The sequence below is a fragment of the Theropithecus gelada genome, chromosome 2 (assembly GCF_003255815.1).
Source record: "Theropithecus gelada isolate Dixy chromosome 2, Tgel_1.0, whole genome shotgun sequence".
NCBI classification, from domain to species: Eukaryota; Metazoa; Chordata; class Mammalia; order Primates; family Cercopithecidae; genus Theropithecus; species Theropithecus gelada.
The window spans coordinates 168,327,937-168,353,205 of record NC_037669.1 but is presented as its reverse complement, the minus strand read 5'-3'; the positions used below and the strand labels follow the sequence as shown (position 1 = coordinate 168,353,205).

At 37.4% G+C, this 25,269-nt stretch overlaps 1 protein-coding gene across 2 annotated transcripts in view; it reads left to right on the top strand.

The window, feature by feature from the left end:
* ZNF385D (zinc finger protein 385D) overlaps nt 1-25,269 on the top strand; it is a 986,291-nt gene that overhangs the window by 612,014 nt on the left and 349,008 nt on the right. Inside the window, exon 1 of one of the 2 annotated variants that reach the window (XM_025377738.1) lies at nt 21,680-22,220. The exons of the other annotated variant lie outside the window; for it this stretch is intronic. Coding sequence (XP_025233523.1) covers nt 22,199-22,220 — 22 coding nt within the window. The 5' untranslated portion in view covers nt 21,680-22,198. Of the gene's footprint in view, nt 1-21,679; nt 22,221-25,269 lie in introns of those variants that run through there. 2 annotated transcript variants of the gene reach the window in all.

The window sequence follows — 25,269 nt, the reverse complement described above, 5'->3', positions numbered from 1 at the left end:
AATAACCAAAATCATCATGATGAATTATGGAAGGCTTCAATTTGGAAATTAGATACAATATAGGGTCTTAATTGCTGAAGAAATAGCCAGGAGGAGTCCAGCTTCTCAGAGGTGTAAATAGGTTTACTGAAAGTTTAGACTATTTTTGGAATAATAGAGCAATAAAAGCAGTTTTCCAAGCCCTCCTTTATCCCCCACTTTCTTCCTTTTTTTATTTTTATTTTTATATATATTTTTTTTAGCTAGCAGAGGCAATTCCTCACTGGCCATAACTTTCAAATGACCTTGGGAAGTAGCAGGTGATGGTGCCAAGAATGAAAGCGCTAGGCTGATTTAGGAAACAGGTGTCCATTTTTGCTGGAAATACTTTGCAACCCTGCATTAAAGGGTTAATGAAAAAGGAAACATAAGTGACACAGAAGCAAAAGATACTCAAAGCCCACCCCTCATCCAGATGAATTTACTTGATTTTCCCTGAGTACTTTATAGTTTTGACGATTTCCTGCTTCTTGAATCACTCCTTATGGGATGGAGCTGGGTTGCACTCTCTCGCAAGAGTAAATTATGCTCATCTCTTCTCAGGCTATGTCATTTGCACTTATACCATGAAATTGATGTGTTGGTGGGAGTATTTTAACTGTAATGATTGACAAATGGTACAAGGCAGGGCTTTGCCTCTCTAGAAAGCCAGTGGTTTTTTAATAGCATACTGTTACCTGGACATATTCTCTCAGTTTTAGACCCTTAATTTGACTTCCTGATGTCATTCTATTTCCATTTCAAAAATATTATAAACAACATATCCAAATGTGTTAACTTTTCCCCTAAGCTTGACATCTTTAAAGTTCTCTAAGTACCCATTTCAGTGACAGGTACTGAACTGGGAAAGCCAAAATCCTGTTATTCTTAATTACATCTACTCCTTCATCAACCCCATCACTGCCCATCTTCATTTATCTAGTCAACAAAATCTCTTAAATATTTCTGTAATCACTCCTCTCTATCTCTGTACCTACCATAATATTTTTCCTGAACATTTTTACTTCGTGACTAATCTTTGGGCTTTGTGATTCCATGGAATAGGGACTCTACTCCCTATTTCCCATCTCCTGTTTCCATCAGAGCATCCCAGTGGCCTCCATTTTTAAAGTTGTTGTCTCCATTGGATTCCTGTTTTGTTTTGTTTTGTTTTGTTTTTGATTCCAAATTTTATTTTAAGTTTGGGGGTACATGTGCAGGATGTGCATGTTTGTTACATAGGTCAATGTGTGCCATGGTGGTTTGTTGCACAGATCATCCCATCACCTAGGTATTAATCCCACCATCCATTAGCTGTTCTCCCTGATGGTCTCTCTCCTTTCCTCACCCCTACCCTCTGACGGGCCCCAGTATGTGTTGTTTCCCCACTATGTGTCCATGTGTTCTCATCATTCAGCTCCCACTTGTAAGTGAGGACATGCAATATTTGAGTTCTGTTCCTGCATTAGTTTGCTGAGGACAGTGGCATCCAGCTCCATCCATGTCCCTGAAAAGAACATTATCTTGTTCCTTTTTATGGCTGCATAGTATTCCACAGTGTATATGTACCACATTTTCTTTATCTAGTCTATCATTGATGGGCATTTGGGTTGACTCCATGTCTTGGCTATTGTGAATAGTGCTGCAATGAACATACACATGCATGTATCTTTACAACAGAATGATTTATAATCCTTTGGGTACATACTCAGTAATGTGATCCCTGGGTCAAATGGTATTTCTGCCTCTAGGTCTTTGAGGAATTGCCACACTATCTTCCACAATGGCTGAACTAATTTACACTCCCACCAAGTGTAAAAGCATTCCTTTTTCTCCACAACCTCACCAGCAGCTGTTGTTTTTTGACTTTTTAATAATATCCATTCTGAATAGCATGAGGTGGTATCTATTGTAGTTTTGATTTTCATTTCGCTAATGATCAGGGATGGTGGGCTTGTTAACATACGTTCGTGGGCTGCATGTATGTAGTCTTTTGAGAAGTGTCTGTTCGTGTCCTTTGCCCACTTTTTAATGGGGTTGTTTGGTTTTTTTATTGTAAATTCGTTTAACTTTCTTGCAGATTCTGGATATTAGATTCTTGTCAGGTGGATAGATTGCAAAAAATTTTCTCTCATTCTGTAAGTTGCCTGTTTACTCTGATGTAGGTTCCTTTGCCGTGCAGAAGCTCTTTAGTTTAATTAGATTCCATTTGTCAATTTTTGCTTTTGTTGCAATTGCTTTTGGAGTCTTCATCATAAAATCTTTCATGGGCAAAGACTCCTGTTTTTAACAGAGAAACCCATTCCAAAGAGAAGACTAAGAAGCTTGAACTTTCCAGGCATAAAAGCACAAAACGATAAATAACTTTTATTTTGTCTTTCCAATTTTATTTTTGTTGTGTTAAAATATATTATAACAAAATTTACCATCTTAACCACTTTTCACTGTACAGTTCAATGGTATTAAACATATTCATAATGTTGTGCAACCTACCACCTTTAGCACCTTAACTCTTTTCATCTTGTAAAACTGAAATAAAATCCCCATTAAATAACAACTCCCCATTTTTCTCTCCCCCATCTCTAGCAACCACCATTCTACTTTCTGTCTCTATGATTCTGACTACTCTAAGTACCTCATAAAAGTGGAATCATACAGTATTTGCCTTTTAGTGATTGGCTATTTCACTTAGCATGTTCTCGAGATCCTTCTATGTGGCAGCACATCAGAATTTTCTTCATTTTTAAGGCTGAATGATATTCCGTTGTACATATGTATGCTACATTTTGGTTATCCAGTCATCTGTCAATGGACACTTGGGTTGCTTCCAGATTTTAGCAATTGTGAATAACACTGTTGTGAACATAAGTGTTCAAATATCTCTTTGCAACTCTATTTTCATTTCTTTTAGAAACTGAAAGTGAAATTGCTCAATCATATGGCAGTCACATTTTTAATTTTTGAATAATCACCATACTGTTTTCCACAATGACTATACTGTTTTACATTCCCACCAACAATGCACAAGTGTTTCAATTTCTCCTCATCTTCATCAATATGTTATTTTCTTTTTTTCCCCTGTAACACATATGAAATATCTCATTTTGTTTTGATGTGCATTTATCTAATGTTTAGTGATGTTGAGCATCTTTTCATTTGCTTATTCACCATTTGCGTATTATTTTTGGAAAAATATTTATTCAAGTTCTTTGTCCATTTTTTAATCAGCTTGTTTTTTGTTGTTGTTGTTGTTAAGTTTTAGGAGTTCTCTCTATATCCTGGATATTAATCTATTATCAGATATATAACTTGCAAATATTGTCTTCCGTTCTGTGAATTGCCTTTCTACTCTGTTGGTAGTATCTTTTGAAGAACATTAAACTAATTTTTTATAAAGTTGTGTTTGTCTAGTTTTTCTTTAATTTCCTATGCCTTTGATGTGATATCCAAGAAATAATTGCCAAATCCAATGTGATGAAATTTTGTTCTATGTTTTCTTCTAAAAGCTTATATTTCTAGGTCTTATATTTAAGCTTTTAATCCATTGTGACTTAATTTTTTACATGGTTTTAGGTAACAGTCCATTTACATCCTTTTGCTTATAGATGTCCAGTTTTCCCAGCACCATTTGTTGAAGAGGTTATTTGTTCCCCATTGAATTGTCTTACCACCCTTGTCAAAAGGAATTTGACCATCTGTATGAGGGTTTATTTCTGAGCTTTCTATTCTATTCCAGCGGTTTATATATCTTAATGCCAATATCACCCTATTTTGAATACTGTAGCTTTGCAGTATGTTTTAAAATCAGTAAGTGTGAGTCCTCCATCTTTGCTATTTATTTTCAAGATTGTATTTGCTATTTATGATCTTACTTAGTTTTTTAACCATTGCTTCCCCTTCCTCCACCATCTTGATGGTCTTGTCTCTTGGTCTCAGGAAGATGCTCTTCCTGGCTGTATGTAGTCACCCATCTTGACTCTTCTTGCTATCTCTATTTTATTCACATTCTACTTTCTCTATTTTTTTTTTTTTGTACATCTTTCTTCAACTCTTTGAACATTGTTAAGGCAATTGTTTTGAAGTCTTTGTATAGTAGAGCTGTCATCAAGTCTTTTTTAGGAACAGTTTCTGTTGACTTACTTTTTCCTTTTGAATGTTCCATACATTTCCTATTTCTTTTTATGCCCTGTGATTTTATTTTCTTGCTAAAAACTGGACATTTAAATCTAATAATGTGGCAACTCTGAAAATTCTATTACCCCCTTCCCCAGAGCTTGCTGTATTATATATTTATTGCTTATTGCTTATTGTTTTGTTGATTGTTTCAGGCTGTGCCTGTGCCAAGGATCAACCAGAAGTGCAAATTTAAGGCTTTCTCAGGTTTTGTTTTTTGTTTTTTGTTTTGTTTTGTTTTCTGAGCCTGTGCCTTTCCCTGGGAATACACAGTCAACTTTCTAAATGTCCCGTTTGTTTAGTCGTTTCCCTAGTCTTTAATTTCTGACTCCAAAAAGAAGAAATATAGAATAATCAAAGGAGGGAAAAAATGATTACTGATTTGTTATATCCCCTGGAACTCATTTCAATTGGTGACGGTGTGTTCGTAACAATGGAGTGAAGTACAACAGCAATGACCACCCACCTCTTTGTCTATAACTCTGTGATCAGAAACAGTCATCAGTGATCAAAGCACATATTCCCAATATTTGGAGGACAAAGTCATTTTTGTCTGCCCTGGTTCCTACGAGCTATGTGCAAGTTATTTCAGGAGCAGGTGCACAGCTGCCTGTCATGGGGCTGGTTGGGGAGAGGTTGCTGCTACTCTAAGAGCTAAAATTGATCAAAATTAACTCCACTTTACTGTCCAAACCTTCTCCTGGAATTTTGAAGCCTTCAATATACTCCAGAGTTCCAAAAGACTTATATCAAACAGATTCTGCTAGTGCAATTGTCTAAGTGGGGAGACAGATTCCTGGTGCTTCCTACTCTGCTTCTTCCCAGGATCCTCAGTAGTAAATTTCTTTCTTATGTTAATATAATTACTTTAAATACATAGAAGTCAACATTATGCTATTAAGATATGATTAATAATGATGTAGTGCTCTTTTTCTTAACATTTTATTCTGATTATAAGATAGGTAATAACTCTGTCTTCAAGAAAGGCCTTTGTCCTTTGTTCATAATCAAACTGCAGACATTAAGTCCCATGACAGGAATGGCCTGGGGATTCTCTCATTTAGTGCATTCATCTGTGTCTCTGTCCCACTAAGTTATCTCCTTCTAATATCTGTTATTACATACAACAAGGCCAGAAATGTACAAAATGAGTACATGTTTTTACAGTTCCCTCATGCTTAGAATGTACTTATCTAAACAATTACGACAAATTATGACAATGTAAAAATAAGAGCATTCTTTTAATTTTTGGCTAGAATTTATGGTAAAGGGTACATCATTTGGATATGCTATGAATGTTTGAGATAATATAAAACACTACATGCATTCTCGTACTTTATTATTATAAAGAAATTTAACTTCTTTAGTTACTAAAATATTCCAAAAGAATGGTCATATTTGTCTTTTATCTAAATATATTTTCAACTACCATTTCATATATTCATATCACAATATATAATCCTTTCTCTTCCTCCTCTCTCAATCTTCTCTATCCCTCTCTTCCTTTCCCACCCCCGACCTTAACTCTCTTCCCATTCACCACTCATCAATTCATTTATCCATCCACCCACTCATTTGTATACCAGGTATATATTGGGTACTTACTGTGAATCAAGCTCACGAGACCCTGGAGATGTAGTGGTGACTCTGGCTCTGCCTTCAAGAGTCTTAGTCTAGAAAGGAACTGGCAAGTAAGGAGTCAGTGATAACAAATGGTATTATTGGTAAGAAGGGTGTGCTAAGGAAGCATGTAAAAGAGTTATCAGCAACAAAATGAAATGCTATAGAAGAAATAGTGTTAAATCTTGGCAAAAAAAAAAAAAAGAATGAGTAAAATTTGTCAAAGACAAGTGGCAGTTGAGCTAAAAAGACAAATGTATTTTGTAGGATGATTACACAAACCTAAGACACATGTATAGCTTCAGTCTTGTTTAAAGGTGGCTATCTCACACTGTCCTTGCATTTCTCTAAGATCTGTGATTTCTGTAAGGCTCTCAACTGACAATATTTGCTACCAAATTCTGTTTCAATTTAGGCTCAGACAGAAATAGCTAGGGTGTGTACATGCGTGTGTGAGGGTGGGTGGGTGGGAGGTTGTACACACATTATTTAACCATTTTTCATGAATGAAAGGAATGAATTAGATTTGAAAAGACCTTATATTTTATAGCTGCACTAAATATGGCCATTGAGCTCAAGTACTAGATTAGGTAAGATTTTATGTTAATTGAACCTCATCTGGCTGTCTTCTTTACCCATAGCCACAAATCCTTTCCAGTATATTGGTTCAACTACAAGCAGTGTTTCCAGTAAATACAATTTTAACTATGTGCTCTCGACTTTAAGGATCTCTATTACTTTATTTCTCCTTCTAAATAATTATATCCTCTCATTCTCCCTCTGCTCCATTTGAAATACCTTCTTTTCAGTTTCAACTATTCTATCTTACTCTTCTTGACCTTCCTTATTTATCTCTATTCTCCATGCCATAACTGCTTCCATAGAGGGCCTTGCAGAGTGATTCAATAAATGTTCTCTGTTCTACTGTAATATCTCCCTCAAGATTTGCATCTTAAAGCAGATATAGAATGAGTTACCAGAAATTGAAATAAAGGACAAAATCAGTGAGTCCACATTACTATGGCATGATCCTACTCTTTCCTCAAACACAAACTCATCTTTAAAATGTATTCTGACTGTGCTTTAATACATGAACCAAAGTCATAATTTCAGGTTCTAACACATCAATAAGCACATGTCCTGTACCCATAACAGATAGGTAATAATTGTGATATGTGTCAAAAGTAAATGCTCTTCATTACTCTAATAATAAAATGTTTGATTATCAAAAAATACACTAAAAACATAAGGAATACATTATTCTCATCATTTCTATGTAAATCTTCACAAATTATCAGTGGAGCATGACATTGAAAGAAAACACATCTTTCATCTGAAGATCTGAAAGCCATTATCTGTTTCCTGCAGAAATCATTGTTATTAATCCCATAACTACTATTGGTTCACTTCCCAAATGCCCTGGATTCTCCCAGTATGACTGATTTTCCTTTTTTCCTTTAGGCCACTATCTTTCCTTTCTTCACAATGCTGCTATCTTCTTTTCTCTTGTTTACATGTAGTCAAATGGCTGGTATACAACACTTGACCATGGCTCTTAATAGTTTCAGTCTACTGAATCTCTTTCAATTAATTAAAGGTGTAAAATAAGATACTACTATGGGAGGAACAGACACATATTAAAGTTGCCACAGGGAAAATATGAGATAATTAAAAAGGTACATATGAAAAGAAACCTTTGAATAACCAAAGCCTACTTAGCCTACGTGTAAGATGTGCCTTTCTGTCTTTCTATCTAGTGCACATTCTCTCTCTCTCTCTCTCTCTCTCTCTGTGTATGTGTATGTGTGTATGTGTTTGTGTGTGTGCGTGTACGCATGTACTTATGTGTACCTCTATTTCTTCCTCTTTCTTTTTTTTTTTTTTGGTGCTTATCCATCTTGCACATGAATCTATATTACCTGAGTCTATATGACCTACTAGCTCCAGGGCCCATCACCAATGGACGCCTTCCTTCTCCATCTCTTAGTTTATGTTTTTGAGAACAAACATGATTGTCTCGGTTCATCTTTTCAAGCTAGGCCTCACAAGTCATGGGTCTCAGAAAATCCCATTTAGAAGCCATCCTAATCAAATCAGTTATGTCCAAGGGTGAGTAAGCCCTGTGTATTTCATATGAAATAGGCATTTCCCCAGAGAAGAGAATGGCTTGGCAGCTGCTCTGAAATACATCAAATTTACCTATACTTCTCCATCAGTATTGATCCCTTACTTATATTTCTAGCAAAGTAAGTCAGTAAAATCTATAACACACACACTCAAATGCTCTCTCTCACACACATACACAGATTATGTGTGTGTGTGTGTGTGTGGATTATATATGCATATCCTTTTGGAAATTGCTGCTTTTATATTTCTAAAACATAAGAACTGACTTATTTAATGAAAATATGACAGTACTTATAAAGACTCTCATTTTGGAAACTTCAGAGAAAAAATAAAACATTTCTGTCCACTGCAGATATCTAAGACTTTATTTACTTGAGACAGCTTTGGGCAACCTCAGTCTAAGGATACATCTCAATGCTAGAAGATCTTTAAAATCAGGGGCATCCATAATGTGACAGAAATTATTCAGGAAAGTTGTAGGCAGAAGAGAAGTGAACAATTGGAAAAAATAAGCTTGGGAGCACAGAAATGTAAACTTATACCACAACTTGCATATAAACCTAAAAACTTATGGTATTTTCCTCAAAGTGTCATTTCTTCCATGCTTCAGTGCCACTCTGTGTGTGACATAGAATTCAGTGCACACAGCACGCTGACTCCATCATTTGAAGGCTAAACTGGGTCAATTGTCAAACGCTCAACTGTTCAGTTTTCATTCTTATATTCAATGCTCAGCTTCCATGACAGCTAAAAACATTAATTTACTCTAAAAGTGGTTGGATTGGTGATTTCCAACTAGACAAGCCCAGCCATGCAAAATATCTTTTTCATTCTTGCTTGTTATGTTTCATTGGCTGGCATGTAGACAGCAAACCTGAGCAAGGAAAACTGGGGCTTGTACCAGAGATTACAGCATTATTGCATATGTTTATCTCAAAGTCACCTGGTTATATGAGAGCTTTATTTCCACTGAATACTTATCAGTTCACCATTCTATATTTTGAATCCATAACCATGAGGCCCATTACTTTCCTGAAAATCCTTTGTGGTTTTTCAAATATTTGTTGCAGTTCACGATTTCCTTCAAACTATTTCTCCTACCTAATACTATAGCACTCTCCCCTGCCTCTCCTTATTGAACATCTTCTAGCTCTTGTCTCCACACTGCTTTATCCTCTGGGTCTTTACATAAGCTGTTAACCATGCCCAGAATATTCTGCCTTTATCTTTGTCTGACTAATTTCTAATGAATCTCAAATTAACCACATTATTTATATTATATTACATGTCAAATTCTCAAAAGCCCTTCTCTCCCTCCCTGATTGTCCATCCTTCCCTACTTTTCTGCCCATTTTCAACAGATTGTTGTAGCCATTGATCCATCTTCCATTGTAGTATCTCATTCTTTGGAAAACTAAACTCCAGGAGGCCAAAAATCTATCTCAGTTACTCCAATATCCCTAGCCCCTCTCACAGTGCTTGACAAGTGGATGTTCAATGACTATGTGTTAGAATAGTGAATTAATGAAAAAATTTTAATGTCTTCCAAATTAAGCGTTGGACTTGAAAGCAGGTAGTAAACCACTTGGTAACACCAAAGCAGAGATTAGAAAGGACTTATTCACGGTTTCCGAAGGGTAGATGCTATATATTTCTCAGCATCACAGATTTTTCCAAGGCAAAGTTGTTGTTTTTTCCTCCAGAGTATGATTTTATTTAACTAAAACAATGTACTTTATTTTATTTACAGGAAATGCCACTTCATATGAAATACACAAGGATTACTCACCCCTGGACACTTATTGCCTATAATATATAATGTTATAATATTGTAGGCCTAAAGCACATGATATTCATTTGAAAGGATTTCCCAAGAAGTTTAAATGCCAATACTATGGAAGTTCCTTAAAGTTGATGTATTTGTTAGTTCTCAAATTAATTAGGGTCTTTTTCTCCTTTAGAAAACTTTTCACTATATAGAAACTCTTGTGAGGCTTTTATTGTCTTTTCAAAGTAATGACACCCCTAGAAAAGATAAAAAGCTGAGTTATTACCTTTGTTATAGAAGAAGAGAAGAACATCATGATTGAATATCTCCTGGGAGGCCTGACAGCTCGGAGCCATCACTGTTACTCAGACAGAGTACACAGACCAGGGTGTCCATTTAAATCCTGGGTTTTTCTTTCCTCAGACTAATTCCAAAATCAGTAGGTCTCTGGAGAGAAGGTGAACTTTTCCCCTAAATTGTCCATCAATTTCAAGAGTTTTGGGGGGAGTTACCATATTCTTGTCTTTGGGAAATTTGTCTTATTTGTTTACAGGTACTTGGGACTTAATTTTATACTACCAAGCATTTGTTGAGTACTTACTCAGTGACAGTGTCACAGACACTGATGGAGATTAGCATGCAGGGTGTTTATGAGGGAGGGCTCTAGGTCAGCACTGTGGAAGGGAGAAGAGGAAGTTGAGCTGTGATATAGAACCAAAGGCATCTTTCTGTATTCTAGAGCTTGAATGATCCAGCTTGTAGAAAGGTGCCCCAGGTTGGTCCAAGATGAATAGTTCTTTTCAATCCCACATTGATCACTGGATATGGTCCATGACCAAGGGCCAAAACCTTGACAATGCAGCTGTCCGCAGCTGAGATGATACCTCTAGGGGTTGGCAGTGACAGGCTGTCTGTCTATAACACTTTTAGCACCTTAGCAACATGTCTGTCATTTTAGAGAGATCTGGACAGTGTATTATAGGCAGGCATTGTGAGATGAGATAATAAGTGGTGATAAAATAGATTTTTACATGAGATATTTACATAGGTTTTACATTAGATGTTTACATTTACATTACATTGTACATTAAATCTTTACATTTACAATTTACATTGCATCTTGTTTTACATTACAAAACAAGAAAAGAGAACTAGTAAGATTGAAGAGATAAAGAGCATTATAGTCTTGAGGCCTAGGGAAAGTAGTCACTAATGATGACTATGGCAATCAAGGAAAGCTTCTGAGAGGAGGTGCCATGAGTGGATCACTTGAGGATGAGCAGCATTTCAGAAAGTTGAGACAGTGGAGAAGAACTTTACAGGGTAAGGAGAAAGCATGATACCAGGCAGAGAAAAATGGTATTGGTAGATGAATTGTAGAAGTTTGATTACGAAGCAAAGAAAGAAGGATAGAGATAGTAGTGGAAAGGAAGAATGGATGGAGCAGATGAATCCAGTAGGACAGATGTTTGAATATAATCCTGAAGATATTGGAAAATAGAAAAGGGAAGAAAGGCTGGGCACAGTGGCTCACGCCTGTAATCTCAGCACTTTAGGAGGCTGAGGCAGGCAGATCACGAGGTCAGGAGATCGAGACAATCCTGGCCAATACGGTGAAACCCTGTCTCTACTAAAAATACAAAAATTAACTGGGCATGGTGGTGCATGCCTGTAATCCCAGTTACTCAGGAGGCTGAGGCAGAAGAATTGCTTGAACGAGGAAGTCAGAGGTTGCAGTGAGCTGAGATCGAGCCACTGCACTCCAGCCTGGCGACAGAGCAAGACTCCGTCCCCAAAAAAAAAAAAGGCGGGGGGCGGGGGAGAAGAAAATGCTCTTGCAATCATAATTTTAAGCCATTATGACTTTAAGTTAGATACAATTTTTATCATTTGGGTAATATCTGAAAAAAGCTAGAAAAAAAGGAGGAATCTGAGAAAATTGGATCTGCATTCTCTCATGACTGTTATTGGTTGAAGCTAAGTGACAGCCACCACCTTGAGAACTGACACACACTCTTCATTCCTCCAAAGTATCTTATCCTACCTATAGACATATAATGAGCCCATCCTCTGAGGCTGTATTACTTCTCTCACCTCTCTATGTTGGTTCTTGCATTGATTGACGATCTTCACTCATTCTCACATTGTCACTTCATGGGTAAGGAAACCAAGCCCCAAATGGGATCCAGGCTTCCAAGATCCTACATCTGTCTTATCTCAGCTGAATTCCAGACCACCTTGTCATCAATTTAATACTATTCAGAAGTTTCATTGTTAAAACTAGACTATAAAGTTCCATCATGTATTAGCCATCTATTGACATGTAAAAAATATTACCCCAAATTTAGAGGTCTAAAACAACAATAAAGGTTTAACATCTCACGCAGTTGTTGTAGGTCGGGAATTTGGGAGTTGCTCAGCTGGTGGTGCTGACCAGGAGTCTCTCATGAAGCTGCACTAAAATATTGATCATGGCTGCAGGTAGGTGAAGGCTTGGCACAGTTTGAAGAATCCCCTTCCAAGGCAGCTCATTCACATACACGGCAAGTTGGTACTGGCTTTGGCTGGAGTTTTCACTTCCTTGCCATGTGTACCTCTTCACAGGGCTTCTTGAGCACCCTCATAGCATGGCAGGTGATGTTCCCTAAAGTGTATGATACAAAAGAGAGAAGCAAAAGCCACTTTGTCTTTTATGACCTAACCATTAAAGTCACACTCAGTCATTTCATAATGTTCTACTATTTACACGGGTCATCCCTAAACTATGGATAACATTTAAAAATAATGCTAAATATAAATAAATTATATTTAAAATATACACACATTAAACCAATCTTTCAAAAATATGACTCACAGAGAGGACAAATACTACCATTGAATTATCGTTTGCTTTGTTCTCCCAGTTAAATGTAATTTTTGCTAAACTGCTTTCCAGCAGTCAGTGAAAAAGCCCAGATTTCTTATGAATTATATTTTATATTTAGTCAGTACTGTTCTTCATAGTGCACTAAGCATCAGTATTCATGAAAATAATATAAACAAAAGTATGACCTTTTATTTCAAATACCTAATCTGTGCATAGAGTTTAAAACAGTTTCTCAGTTGGAGATAGATTAGATATTTATGTTTCCCATGATTTTATAATTTTAAATATGAAATGGGAGGGTTACCTTCATATGAGTAGCAGTAATAATGTCCCACTGTATAAAAGTTCACTACCACAAAGGTGAATCTTTGTTTACCTTTTGAAAATACTTTATAAGAGGCTATGGGTAGCGTTACCAGTACAGAGAAATCCAGTTGATCAGATAGCAGCAAAACTAATGAAAAGCATCATGGAAGTGACAGCAAGATTAATTAAGTTCCTCCAGTTGTATTCACGTGTGGCTGTGCAGAGTTCCTTTGGGTCACGCTGCAGTTAAATGGTATTCATGGTGACAAATACTGCAGATTTTCTAGAACTGACACTTTTGAGTCAAGGGTAACAATCACATCTGGTCATTTTATCCACCAAAAGATCAGAGATGAGCCTTCAGGATTATTATTATGTTTGAGCATAGCAAAGATGAGATTGAGAGATAATTAAAAGAATGTTGAAACTGTAATATTTTGTTTTCCCATTACACACTTCCTTTATGTATTTCAGACAGTTTGACAGAGGAAGCCAAACAAATTTCCACTTACTGTATTTGACTGGAGGCACAGAATTATGCACACTTGGAAACGCTTTCAATTACTTTGTGAATTCTTGCAACATTGGGGCACAGTTGCACCGTCTCTCTGCTCACTCTATGTAGTTGTTATCACAGTATATATAAAAATGGAATGTTCATGACCTAAAGCATCCAAATTTACTGGCGCTGCACTCAATTTATCATGAGGAATCTCTTTTTTAAAGGCAAAATAAGAAATTCAATATAATGCCGTTTACTTCTTTCGTTTTGTTTGCAAACGTATTGGTGGTGGGTCTGGGTCTGGGAGGGCTGATTCTGAAATGGCTGCCCAGGAACCATAAATGAATTTTATTTTAAGAAAAATTGGAAATCTCTGGAGTGTATAAGATCTTTCAGCCTGCTACACAAGATGTATTAACTCACGTTATTGTGTCACCAAATGTCTTTGGAGGCATATTATTATATTTCTGTCCTTGGAAATACTTTGAAGTTCATTTATGTATTCATTCAGCAAACACTTCCTACACTGTCTGTCAAATAAAATTGAAGCCTTTTTGCTGGAATGGGAGTTCTCATCCAATATGGCATCTGTGTTTTCTTCTCCAACCTTACGTTGCTTGAAGATCTTTTGAGAAACTTACTCTTTAATATTCTAATTTGTTCTTGGTCTCCCAGATACATCACTCACAGTCCCATTCTTGTTTTATGTCATTTGTCAGCTCTTTCTGCATTACATCAGTCCGGGTCAATATTGAAGACAGGGCTTAAGTTCCACCACTTGTAGCTTCTCAGGATTGCCTGAACCCCTTCATAATATCATCTTTTACCAAACCCTTATACACATGTCCTAGAGTATTCATTTGTTAGTTTATGTTACCTTTGTTTTTAGTTATATTTTTGGATATATGCTTCATTTCCTCAACTGAGATACTAAGTACTTTGAAAAACAGGGAGCTAAGTAACTTGAACATTCGAGTTCAGGACTTGTTATAATAGCATCTTCACTGTTTCTTTTTTGTTTTTTGCCAGTGATGATGACGGTTATAATGATTTGGCTTTCTATGAGTGAGGCACCATACTAGGTGATCTGGGACTACCAACGTTTTGACATGGTGTCCATCTATTTTTGGTTATAATATCTATTATACATACATTTAAAGTGAGAGGCCAGTGTCTGCCCCTGCCCCATATAAAACTAGCTAAAAATATGCACAGCTTTCTGAAGGGCTTTGTGAAGGAAAAAAAACAGAAGAAAAAGAAAGAGAGGCATGAGAGAGATAATCTGAGAACCATCAGAAAGGAAGTGTGTAACGCTTCTTATTGCAAGGGGATCAGGACTATCAATTAATCAGGGCAAACGTACAAACAAAATATCTGAGATTTAGGTAGTGAATAAAACTTGTAAGACAAAGGAGAACAGAAAATGGCATTCTTGGTAGAATAGAACTTTATATTCTCAGTAGGAACAGTAGGAAGCACCATCCAGAGGCAGAAGACTTTCAATAGATTTATTCACTCAACATACATTTATGGCATGTCTCCTATGTTTTAGACACCATCTGAGGCATTGGTTATAGTATGAACATGATATACATGTCTCTACCCTTATGTCTGGTCTGCTATTGGAGAGAGAAGCAATAAACTGTAACCAGTGAATGAATGAGTTGAAAGATGCTTTAGGTCATTTCCTCTGTATGAGATAAAGGTGAAAGAGGTTCCAAATCTTACTGTATATGTTGAAATATAAAGAATTCTAGAATGTAAGCTCCATGTATACAGAGGTTTCTGTAATTTCATTAATATACCTTTAGCGCCTAGGACAGTACTTGGCACAGGAGTACTCAACAACTATTTTTTGAGTCAATAAACATTGCTATTCCACAACCAGCTCCAAGGTAAGATTTCTGGCTCTCAATGCTGGTTACTAAATATAATAAAAAGCTCCTATTAGCTGTCTGTCAGATTAGAAAGAGTCACATATATAATAAATTTAGGCCAGGTATGGTGGCTCACGCCTGTAATCTCAGCACTTTGGGAGGCCAAAGCGGTTGGATCACCTGAGATCAGTTCAAGACCAGCCTGGCCAACATGGCAAAACCCTATCTCTACCAAAAATACAAAAATTATCCCCACATGGTGGCATGCTCCTGTAGTCCCAGCTGAGGCTGTGACTATAGTGAGGCTGAGGCACGAGAATCACTTGAACCCAGGAGGCAGAGGTTGTGGTGAGCTGAGATTGCGCCACTCCAGTCTGGGGCTTGGGCGACAGAGTAAGACTCCATCTAAAAAATAAAAATAAAATTAAAAAAGAGAGAGAGAGAAAGAGAAATTTATCATATGTCTCCAAAGTCAGTGAAATCTAGAATTTTGGAATATTACAGTATTTCTAGAATTTTTATTCTTAGCACATGTTAGTACTTTTTCTTGTAGGCAATTAATTTTCCATAATGACCCAGGCATTTAATTTGTATGGAAACATCAAGTAAGAATTTGATCATAAAATTGATTTATGAGTTTATAGCAGTGTCTACACAACTTAAAAAATTCTGATTCAAACACTACACAGATAAATTGAATTAGGTAGTTGTTTCCATATGGGCAACTTATTTGTGTAATTTTCAAACTGTTTTGATATTGAGTGGTGGTATACTAGAGGCCAACTCAGGCTTAAAATAGCCTTCCAGCACATGTCATTCATATGTCAACACATATGCATTCGAAAGTTATTATACTTTCAACAAATATTCATCACTAACTACCCATATACTTGTGCTTTTGCTCTTATAACTCCGTGTTTAGTGTTAAACCTCTTCTCCTTTTTCAATCTATAATTCCTAAAAGATACTATCTGATCTCATGGATTTTATTATCATTTATAAAATCATGACTTCCAAATTTAAATATGAAGCCCAAACATCTCCTTTGAGCTCCAGACCTGTATAGCCAAACTACTATGAAACACTTCTACTTGGATATAATAGGAATGTCAAACCAAACATTATTCCCCTACACTGACCACCTTCTAACCTCCCCCAAAGCAAGTTCTCTCAAAGTTTTTTCCTGATTTCATGGAAATTCTGTCCTTCCATTTGCTCAGTCCTCAAATTGTGAATAATCCACTACTTTAAAAAAAAATCTTGGCCGGACACGGTGGCTCATGCCTATAATCCCAGCACTTTGGGAGACCAAGGTGGGCGGATCACCTGAGATCAGGAGTTCAAGGCCAGCTTGACCAACATGGTGGAACCCTGTCTCTACTAAAAACACAAAAAGTAGCCAGGCATGGTGGCAGGCACCTATAATCCCAGTCACTCGGGAGGGCTGAGGCAGGAGAATTGCTTGAACCAGGGAGGCGGAGGTTGCAGTGAGCCGAGATTGTGCCTGCCTTTGCACTCCAGCCTGGGGGACAAGAGTGAGACTTCATCTCAAAAAAAAAAAAAAAAAAAAAAAAAAAATCTTACATTGCTTATCTAACTCATCAGAAAATTCTATGGACCCATTTTGGTACATGTAGAGAATCTGGCCACTTTTTCCACCACCACTGTTTCTTCTCTGGTCCAAGCCATGTTCTCTTTTCTGGATTATTACAAAGCCTTCCTAGCTGGTCACCTTGCATCTGTCCTTGCTCCCTTTAGTCAATTCTTCATACATCCGCCATAGTTAACCTGTTAAAGCATGTCAAATCATGTTGCTCCAAAGTTATATCATGTAAGTCATAATAAAAGTCAAATTATTTCTAATGGCCTAAAAGTTCTACTGAACTGGGCTCTATCTTACCTATTTGAAGTCAACTCTTAGTTTGCTTTTTAAGATCTACTCCACTCTGGCATATTGGCCTTGTTGTTCTTCCTGGCGCTCATAAGGTGTATTCCCCATTTATCCTTTGTACTTTCTGCAGTGCCTGGCACATAATAGGCTTCATAAGATGTTAAATTTATTCAAAAATGTTGCATGAATTAATAGATAAATAATGAATTTGTTCATTAAACGATGGATTTATATGAGGTCATGGAGTTAAAAAGAAAATCCTCTTTCATTTGGGTTACATACAGGTAAAGGCAAATTCCCACACTAAGTTTAAATGCTAGAGTAGGAATTAGTACAGTGTACTATATGAAAAAAATACAAACAACACCTCGTTTAGTCTTTTGGTGAGAAAAATGATTTTCTCAGAAGACATAATATTTAAACAGACACCCAAAGATTGATTACAAATTGCTTCAGTAGAGACAGCAGGTAAAAGGGAATGTAGTCTTCAGGCGAATTATAGCCATACATTCGGTTTCACACAGTGAAGACCGTGAAGGACAAAGTATTTACAAATGGAGAAGCGAATAGGGACCTGGTTGTCAAAGACCTTAACTACCTTGGTGGATAAAATACAGAAACAGTGAAGAACATTGAGGAAAGGAGTGGCATGATCATACCATTTTTAAAGATAGTAATGGATCTAATATGGAGAATGAATTAGACATGGGCAAGCCTCAAATCAGGAACACTGGATAAAATGTTATTGCTACAATATAGATAAAAGATAAAGATGGACTAAACTAAAGCCAAGCGTAAGGCAATGGAAGACACAACTGAGCTATGCTAACTCATGCTAAATCTAAATCTCTGCTCCATGCAGCTATGAGAATCTGAAAGGACAAACACGCTCACAAACTGTGGCCTGTACGACCTGGCATCTGTACTGAATGGAATTTAAGAACAGCTGCTGCTAAGCATGGACAAATTCAATTTGTGTAAACACTTTGCACAAAACACCATCAACCTCAAAGAACTGACTTCAGGCACATAGAAAAGTATGATGTCTTACACACAATACAGCTGTACTTAGGATGCCCATTCATTCATTCACTTATTCCCTCATTCACAAATATTTATGGTATAACGACAAGTAGCAGGTACCTTTCTAAGAACTGTAGATACAGCATTGAACAGATAAAATCCCTGCCCTCACTGAGATTACATTCCAGTGAAGAGAAATCAAAAATAAACAGACATCTAAAATAGTGTGTCAGATGATGATAGTTGCCATGGAGAAAAATAAGGGAGGAAAGGCGGTTAAGAAATGTCAGGGGAGGGACAAAGGCAGTTTCAAACTGGAAAAGGAGGAGAGTGAATTAGTACACTGATAAACCTCTGAGCAAGATTTGAATGAGATGAGGAATCAAGGCAGGCAGCTACCTGGATCTTAGAACACAGAAAAAATTTTCACCCAACCATGATATTTTAATTCAAAATATGTAAGTGATTTGAAGGCATCCTTTGTTTTAGTAATGCTAGGTATATTTTTATCTGGCAAGCAGGTTGGTGCTATAGCTGACCCCAGATGAACTGACTTAATTCACCCTCAGAAGCTCCTAGGTTCTCACAGACTCTTAGAGACAGATAAAGGTCAGGGTATGAACCAGATTCTTCCCTAGAAGCTGCTAAGTCACTCCCTTGAGATGACATATGAGAGCATCTCAGGCACAGCTGGCATGTTCACAATCCTCTATCTAGCCAAGATCAACTGTGGCTTCATTTGGATATTATTATGGTTCAAAATTAAAAAAAAAAATATGTTGAAGAAAAGTGTGTACTACCATGTTCATTGCAGTATTACTCACAGGAATCAAGCAAGGTGCCCACTAGTGGATGAATGGATAACAAAGATGTCACATATATACATAATGATATATGAATAGTATTCCATCAACCTTTTAAAAAAAGAAGATCCTCTCATTGGTGACAATATGGATAAACCTGGAGGACATTGTTGTCTTACGTGAAATAAGCCAGGTACAGAAAAACAAATACCCAATGATTTCACTTACAGGTAGAGTGTAAAAAAGTCAAACTCTATAGAAACAGGAATAAAATGGTTACCAGAGCTGCAGAGCGAGAGTATTAGGGAGATGCTGGTCAAAGTACAAAATGCAAACACACACACACACACACACACACACACACACACAAAACAACAACAATCAAAAGTTACATTTTTTTCTTTATAAATATATACAAATAAAGAAAGAAAATAGTTTATGTAAAACAGGAAAAAGTATAAAATTAAAACAAAAATCACTTGTTTTCCATCTGGAGATAAACAATTTTGTTTCTTAGGCTTCTACAGTCCAGATAACTCTTAACTGCAGGGAAGGGGGGCATACACCTTTAATTAAAAGGACATCTTCTTTTTCTGTTTGAACAGAATTACATTGTGTAGATACTACACTCAGTTGCTTCTAGAATGCCAAATTCTTTCAAAGGCTACATGCTGCTTTTTGGGGTATACTACCAGGCAAAGATTGGCATGTTCTGTTACCAAATACTCCCTGCTGATGTATTTGTGACCATATAGATATATTTGTTTCTAGAACATGCAGTGACGTTGTTTTATTGGGGGTGACTTTTAACTGAGCAATTATAAATAGCACATTTATTTGAAGAAGGAAACCTGTTGGAGAACTCTAATATAAATTCAACAAACAAATAGTAAGACAACTGTTTCTTACTCATCACATCATTGAGAAAGTTGCTTAACATCTCTGAGCCTCTGGTTCTTCATCTGTGACATCTGTAATATCCACCTTTCTATATCTCAATTTGTTAGTAATAAAGATGACATGTGAAAGTGCCTTTTCACTGTAAAATGTCATGCAAATGCAAGGGTGTTATTAATGATTAAGGTAGTCCTTTAGTGTTTCAAATCTCCTATTTGAAACTCAACTCTCAATGCTTGCATCTTCCAACTACAGGAACTCAAATGGACCCAAAGCACTAACATTAAACTACAGTGCCCCCTAGCACATGTAGGAGGTCAAGGCAGCTTACAGGCTTCATGAATAGGCTCTACCACAGATGGTTCTTTTGCCTGAGGGAAGAACTATTAATTGTACTTTTGGACAATTTCCATTTGTCCAAAAGGAAAAAACATTTATGCATTTTCTTCAACACTTGCCTGTAACATTGTTTTTATTTTAGTTTTTAAAAGGGAGTAAAAAAGTTAATATCCTGTACTATTTACATTTTCCTCTGGTTGCTTTAAATTAAGAGTATTTCTAAAAGAACAGTACTAGATTTATCTTAAGATTCACCGTGATGTTTCTGATTTATATTTGCTTACCTATTTTCACTCACCAAATTCTTTACAATCTAGTGTGAGAGAGGATATTGTTCATTGCCCTCTTTTCACAGAGGTAGAATACAGAGTTAAGCTTTTATGCAAGATAGTACAGAAAGCTATTATTATGAGCTTCAGCCCCCTAATTTCTATACACATTAAATCCACCAAGAGACACAGAATTGTGTAAGGAATTGCCATAGAATATTTTAATATCAAAATGTAGAAATATTTGCTATCATAGTTTTATAAAAGCCCAGATTAAAAATATATCAATTGGGTTCTTCCATAGACTACAGTTCTTTGTTTATATTTGGTTCATAATTTCATAAATTTTTATAGAAATTTATAAGTTCAAATGTCCCAGTACGTAAATTGGTTCCCAAAGTGATGAGTCCTTAGGAAAGGAAACGTGCTGTATGAGTTTATTTTTTCCATGCTGTGCATTTAAGTATTAATCAGCATAGCTTTCAGGGATTTCTTTCTAATATCCTTTCCTATGTAAGATAAGGACTGCAATTCATTATACCATTGGAGGAGCCAGAGGCTTTGCTAAGTTTTGCCTTTCTTGACTGTTCTTCTCAAATTTAATGGGAGAGTGTGTGTGTGTGTGTGTGTGTGTGTGTGTGTGTGTGTGTGTAGCTATATTAAATTGGTGACTAGACTTTAATTATGACACAATGTTGGTTGCCCTTCAGGCTAATCATCTCTCCCTTTCAGGAGGTCAAAGATCATTTCAGCCTCAGTGTGCTTTATAACTACCTACTAAGGGAGGCAGCAAATCCTGGGCAACTGAGATGTGACTTTTATCACCAGTTATTTTTCTTTATATCTTTCTATCAACATAGCTCAGGGAATACTCAAGAAATAAAAAATTACTCTTCACCAAGTACTAGCTTTCTGGGATCTGATCACTTCTAAGTGTAAACCTCTATTACCCTAGCAATGGTCCCTGGCGTTCCTTTTATTCCTCTTATATATAAACATCACAAAAAATAACAACAAACCCTCAAGCCCACAGCAAAGAGAACGCAAGCACGGCACCATCCCTCTTCGTACTGCCGTTTTCACTTGGTAGAGGAGGTTAAATTTTGGAGAGAATGGTGGCATTCATAGGAGGGGCGGGGTAAAAGTGTTGTCTAATTTACACGTTAATGGCAGAACTCGCCTTAACCACGTCCCTCCTGCACAGTGGTGAAATCCTCCTGTGTGCTCCTGTGTGGATCCCGAGACCCTTCTCGCTTTAAGAGAGCCTCCCGCGCCCCTCACTCCGCCCCTTCCCAAGTCTCTGGGCTCGTCAAAGCTTCCCGAGAGCCATGGTTGGTCCAGGCAGGCAATCGGAGCACCTCATGGAGCGGCTGCTAACCCAGGGTGGGGTGGGGTGGGGTGGAGGGGTCTGTTTGTAGTACTCTCAGTCCTGATGTCACAGGCGCGGCAAGGACATCGCAAGGAGGAGTCGGATTACAGTAAGGATGGGCAGTGCAGCAGGCAGCCCCAGCGCACTCTCCAGCCGCCGGGGATCTTAGCCCCGGAAAGGCAGGCTGCAAGGCGCTCATCCCGCGGAGGAGGCACGCTCTCGGCGCTCACTGCTCTCCACGCCAGGGACATTTCCACCGAATGTAGCATGAAACGGCTCTGCTCTGCGTGCCAGCCTTGGGTGAGAGCTGATGCTGAAGACAACGCGGTGGGATTCCAGCTGTCTGATTAATGAGAAACATAATGTATTTTGGTGAGTGTTCACTCTGATGATGTAATTCTGGGGGTGTCCGGCTCTTCATCAGTGCAGACAAGCCCTTAAAAAATTCTTTAAGCTGCAAGAATATATTACATTAAACCTACCTCCAGTTGGCAACTGGAGGACCAAGCCGGTGCAGCCTTCAAAGCTTCCTTTGTGCCACTATTGGGGCTGTTAATTTGGCCGTGGATGAGTTTAAGTTGGAAAAGAAAAGAGACAGGGACGTGTGTGGGGGGGCAAACTTTGCCTTGATTTGCCCGAATGAAGTTGGCTGTTTTAGCTAGGTGAAGGAGAAATGGTGCAGCGTGGGAAGTCATGAGCAAACTTAATGGAATGTGAAACAAAGTTCCTATACTACTGATGCTGTGAAAGCTTAGTCAATATGAGCATTTCATTAAGCATTTGCTGTTTTTTCTTGTTCAGAGGCGGAGAAGGAAAACATTCTCTAGTGAGCAGTGGTTGAGCAGCTGAGAACACTTCTCTATATCATCTCAGTGCTCTGTCTAGCTAGGAGCAGCCTAGCACAAAATGCATATTACTTTAAACCTTTAGAGGTCTCGGAGCTGTCAAATATTTGTGCAGTTTAGTGTTGTGCCACGGTAGAAACCTCAGTTAGGTTTTCACTTGAGCTGCCTGCATTTCCAGAAAGCATGTTCAGGCTTAGATCTGAGCTATCAGTTGAGCACTGGAAGTGGGCTTGGAGCTGGGCATTTGCACTCTTAACGCTGCAACTTACTGCTAGTACAGGAGGCAAGCCCCTTCACTAAATAAGAAGAAGTCAAGGATAAGGACTGAATATTTGTTCGTCCTCTCTGAAGTTATGCTTTCCTTCTGTAAGTCCCATCTGGCATCATCATTTAAGGGCATCTATGTGATATTAAAAGGTTTGATAGAGCAACTGGAGAGGGGCTAGAAATGTATCCAAGATGCAAATTCTCTGATTTCTTGATTTGCTTTCAATATTAAATCTAGAGTCTTCTTTCAGATTAAAGAGGTATTTAGATAAACTTAGGTTGGGGCACTATTAGTTTGTTGGGCATTTGTTTCTGTATGTACTATTTGCTCTGTTTTGTTTCCTTTAGTCTTTGAGACATTTGAGAGAGTGTGGAAGGAACCTAAGTTCCAAAAGCTAAATGCCTTTAGTTGTCTTGACGGTTTTGATTTCCCTATAATTTGTGTCATATTAGAAAAGAAGTCTTAAAATAACTGAAAATGATTTGGAAGAAACAGTCTTCATTGCTTCACCAAATTTAAGCAGAATCTATAGTTAAAAACCATCTCTTTCCAGTGGGTAGTGATGGAGGTGGTAAGCTTGTTTATTGGCCACTATTAGACTTTATCATGCATATATTTTCATAAATGGAAAAGCTTGTAAAGATAATAAGTCTTTTGGACAAAATAAAATTTCGGCATCAGTAATGATACTGAAGGGTGATGAAATTATAATTTTAGTTTATATTTTCACCCTGTTGCAACAATTCCTTATGTGATTGTCATGAGGAAGTAGGGCCAGTTAGAATAGCAGTAAAGTCTAAAAGTACTGGTCAAAGGCCATCCATGCTGTACTGGATTATCGTGTGACTATTGGAGAAATGTTCACTGGGCTAGCTCGTGTTATTAACTGTATGCTAGTTCAGCCTCTTGTAAAGCAGAGTGATTCATAGGGTAATCAGTTTCATTGTGTAACACAAGTTTTTAATAGTACGAATTGAAATGTGATGTCCTACTTACTTCAGATGACACTGTACTCTTTGAAAGGCAAGGCTAAAGTTGCCCTCCGTGTCTTGAACATTGTCTTACCATAATTTTGGTATAAGAAATGGTTTTCTATTCCCAGAGGAAATCCTAGGTATTCAGGAATGCCGTTTCTTTCAGGGTATGCTATGCAGCTTGTCGTTCAAGCTGTTAGATATCCACAACTTTGGGAGCCCACCTGTCTCTAAAAAAAAATGTGTAGTACAAGAGCGAGGGCAAAAAGAATTAAGCAGTATACTTCAGGCATGTTAAAATTCAATAGCATCCTAATGTTTGAAAATCCTAAAGACTATGTATGTATATATGTATGTATGTATGTACGTACACACATATATGTGTACATGTGTATGTATCTTAATGTGTTTGTGTTCAAAATTGTAGCGATTTCAGGTAATTCTTCAAAACAATGCTTTCACTTTGCAAATTGGTTGGCCATTACTTCTTCATTTTTCAACTGCAAATGGTTTATCAAGTCAGGGAGAACAGGGACAAAGGGAAAGCGATGCTGCATTCTTAGGTTTTTCTGGTGATTTGTGAGAATGGGGTAGAGGTGTCATAAGTCCTTTATTTGTGTCCCCAGCAGAGCGTGATGAAGAGCATGGTGATGCTATGGTACGGAGTGAATTGATATGAAAGCAGGATATTTACTTCCTTTATAAATCATCTGATTTGTCAGTGTTGCCCCCTCCCCCCTACCCCTTCAAATATAGCTGAAGAATCACTGCCTGAATAGCCTGGCTCAGCCTATCTGCTTCAATTCATTCCTCCTTCCCCTTGGGACTGGACAACTGGACCCTGCCCTAGCTTAGTTGGAGTCAGTTGTGTGTGTGCAAGTTGGTGGAATATGTAATATTTTCAGATCTCAAGAACAGCTCATGTTTGGAGCGTGCTGTCTCAGACTTACCAGACTAATAGAGCTTTCTAATGACTTACGCCTCACTCTTATCTCCTATTGAGATTTTAGTGCAGTGTTTTCAATAATCGCTCATCTGTACTTCCTGTGCCATGATTTAAGAGTTTGCTGTTCAGTCACCGTGGATACTTTTGTTACTTAATCTATCGATCTTGGATCTTGCATTCACTATTTGGAGTTAAATATAAGGTTCATATGGGAGAAGGAAGCAGGGAAAATCTCAGTCAGCAAACTGAGTGTGATTTACTGTAAAAGCAAGGGAAAAATATAAATACTTATGATTTTACCCTCCCACCCCCATCAATATTTTACATAATTAAAAATTACATGTGCCAAAGATGAATAGCCATTAATAATTTATCCAGAAATAAAAGC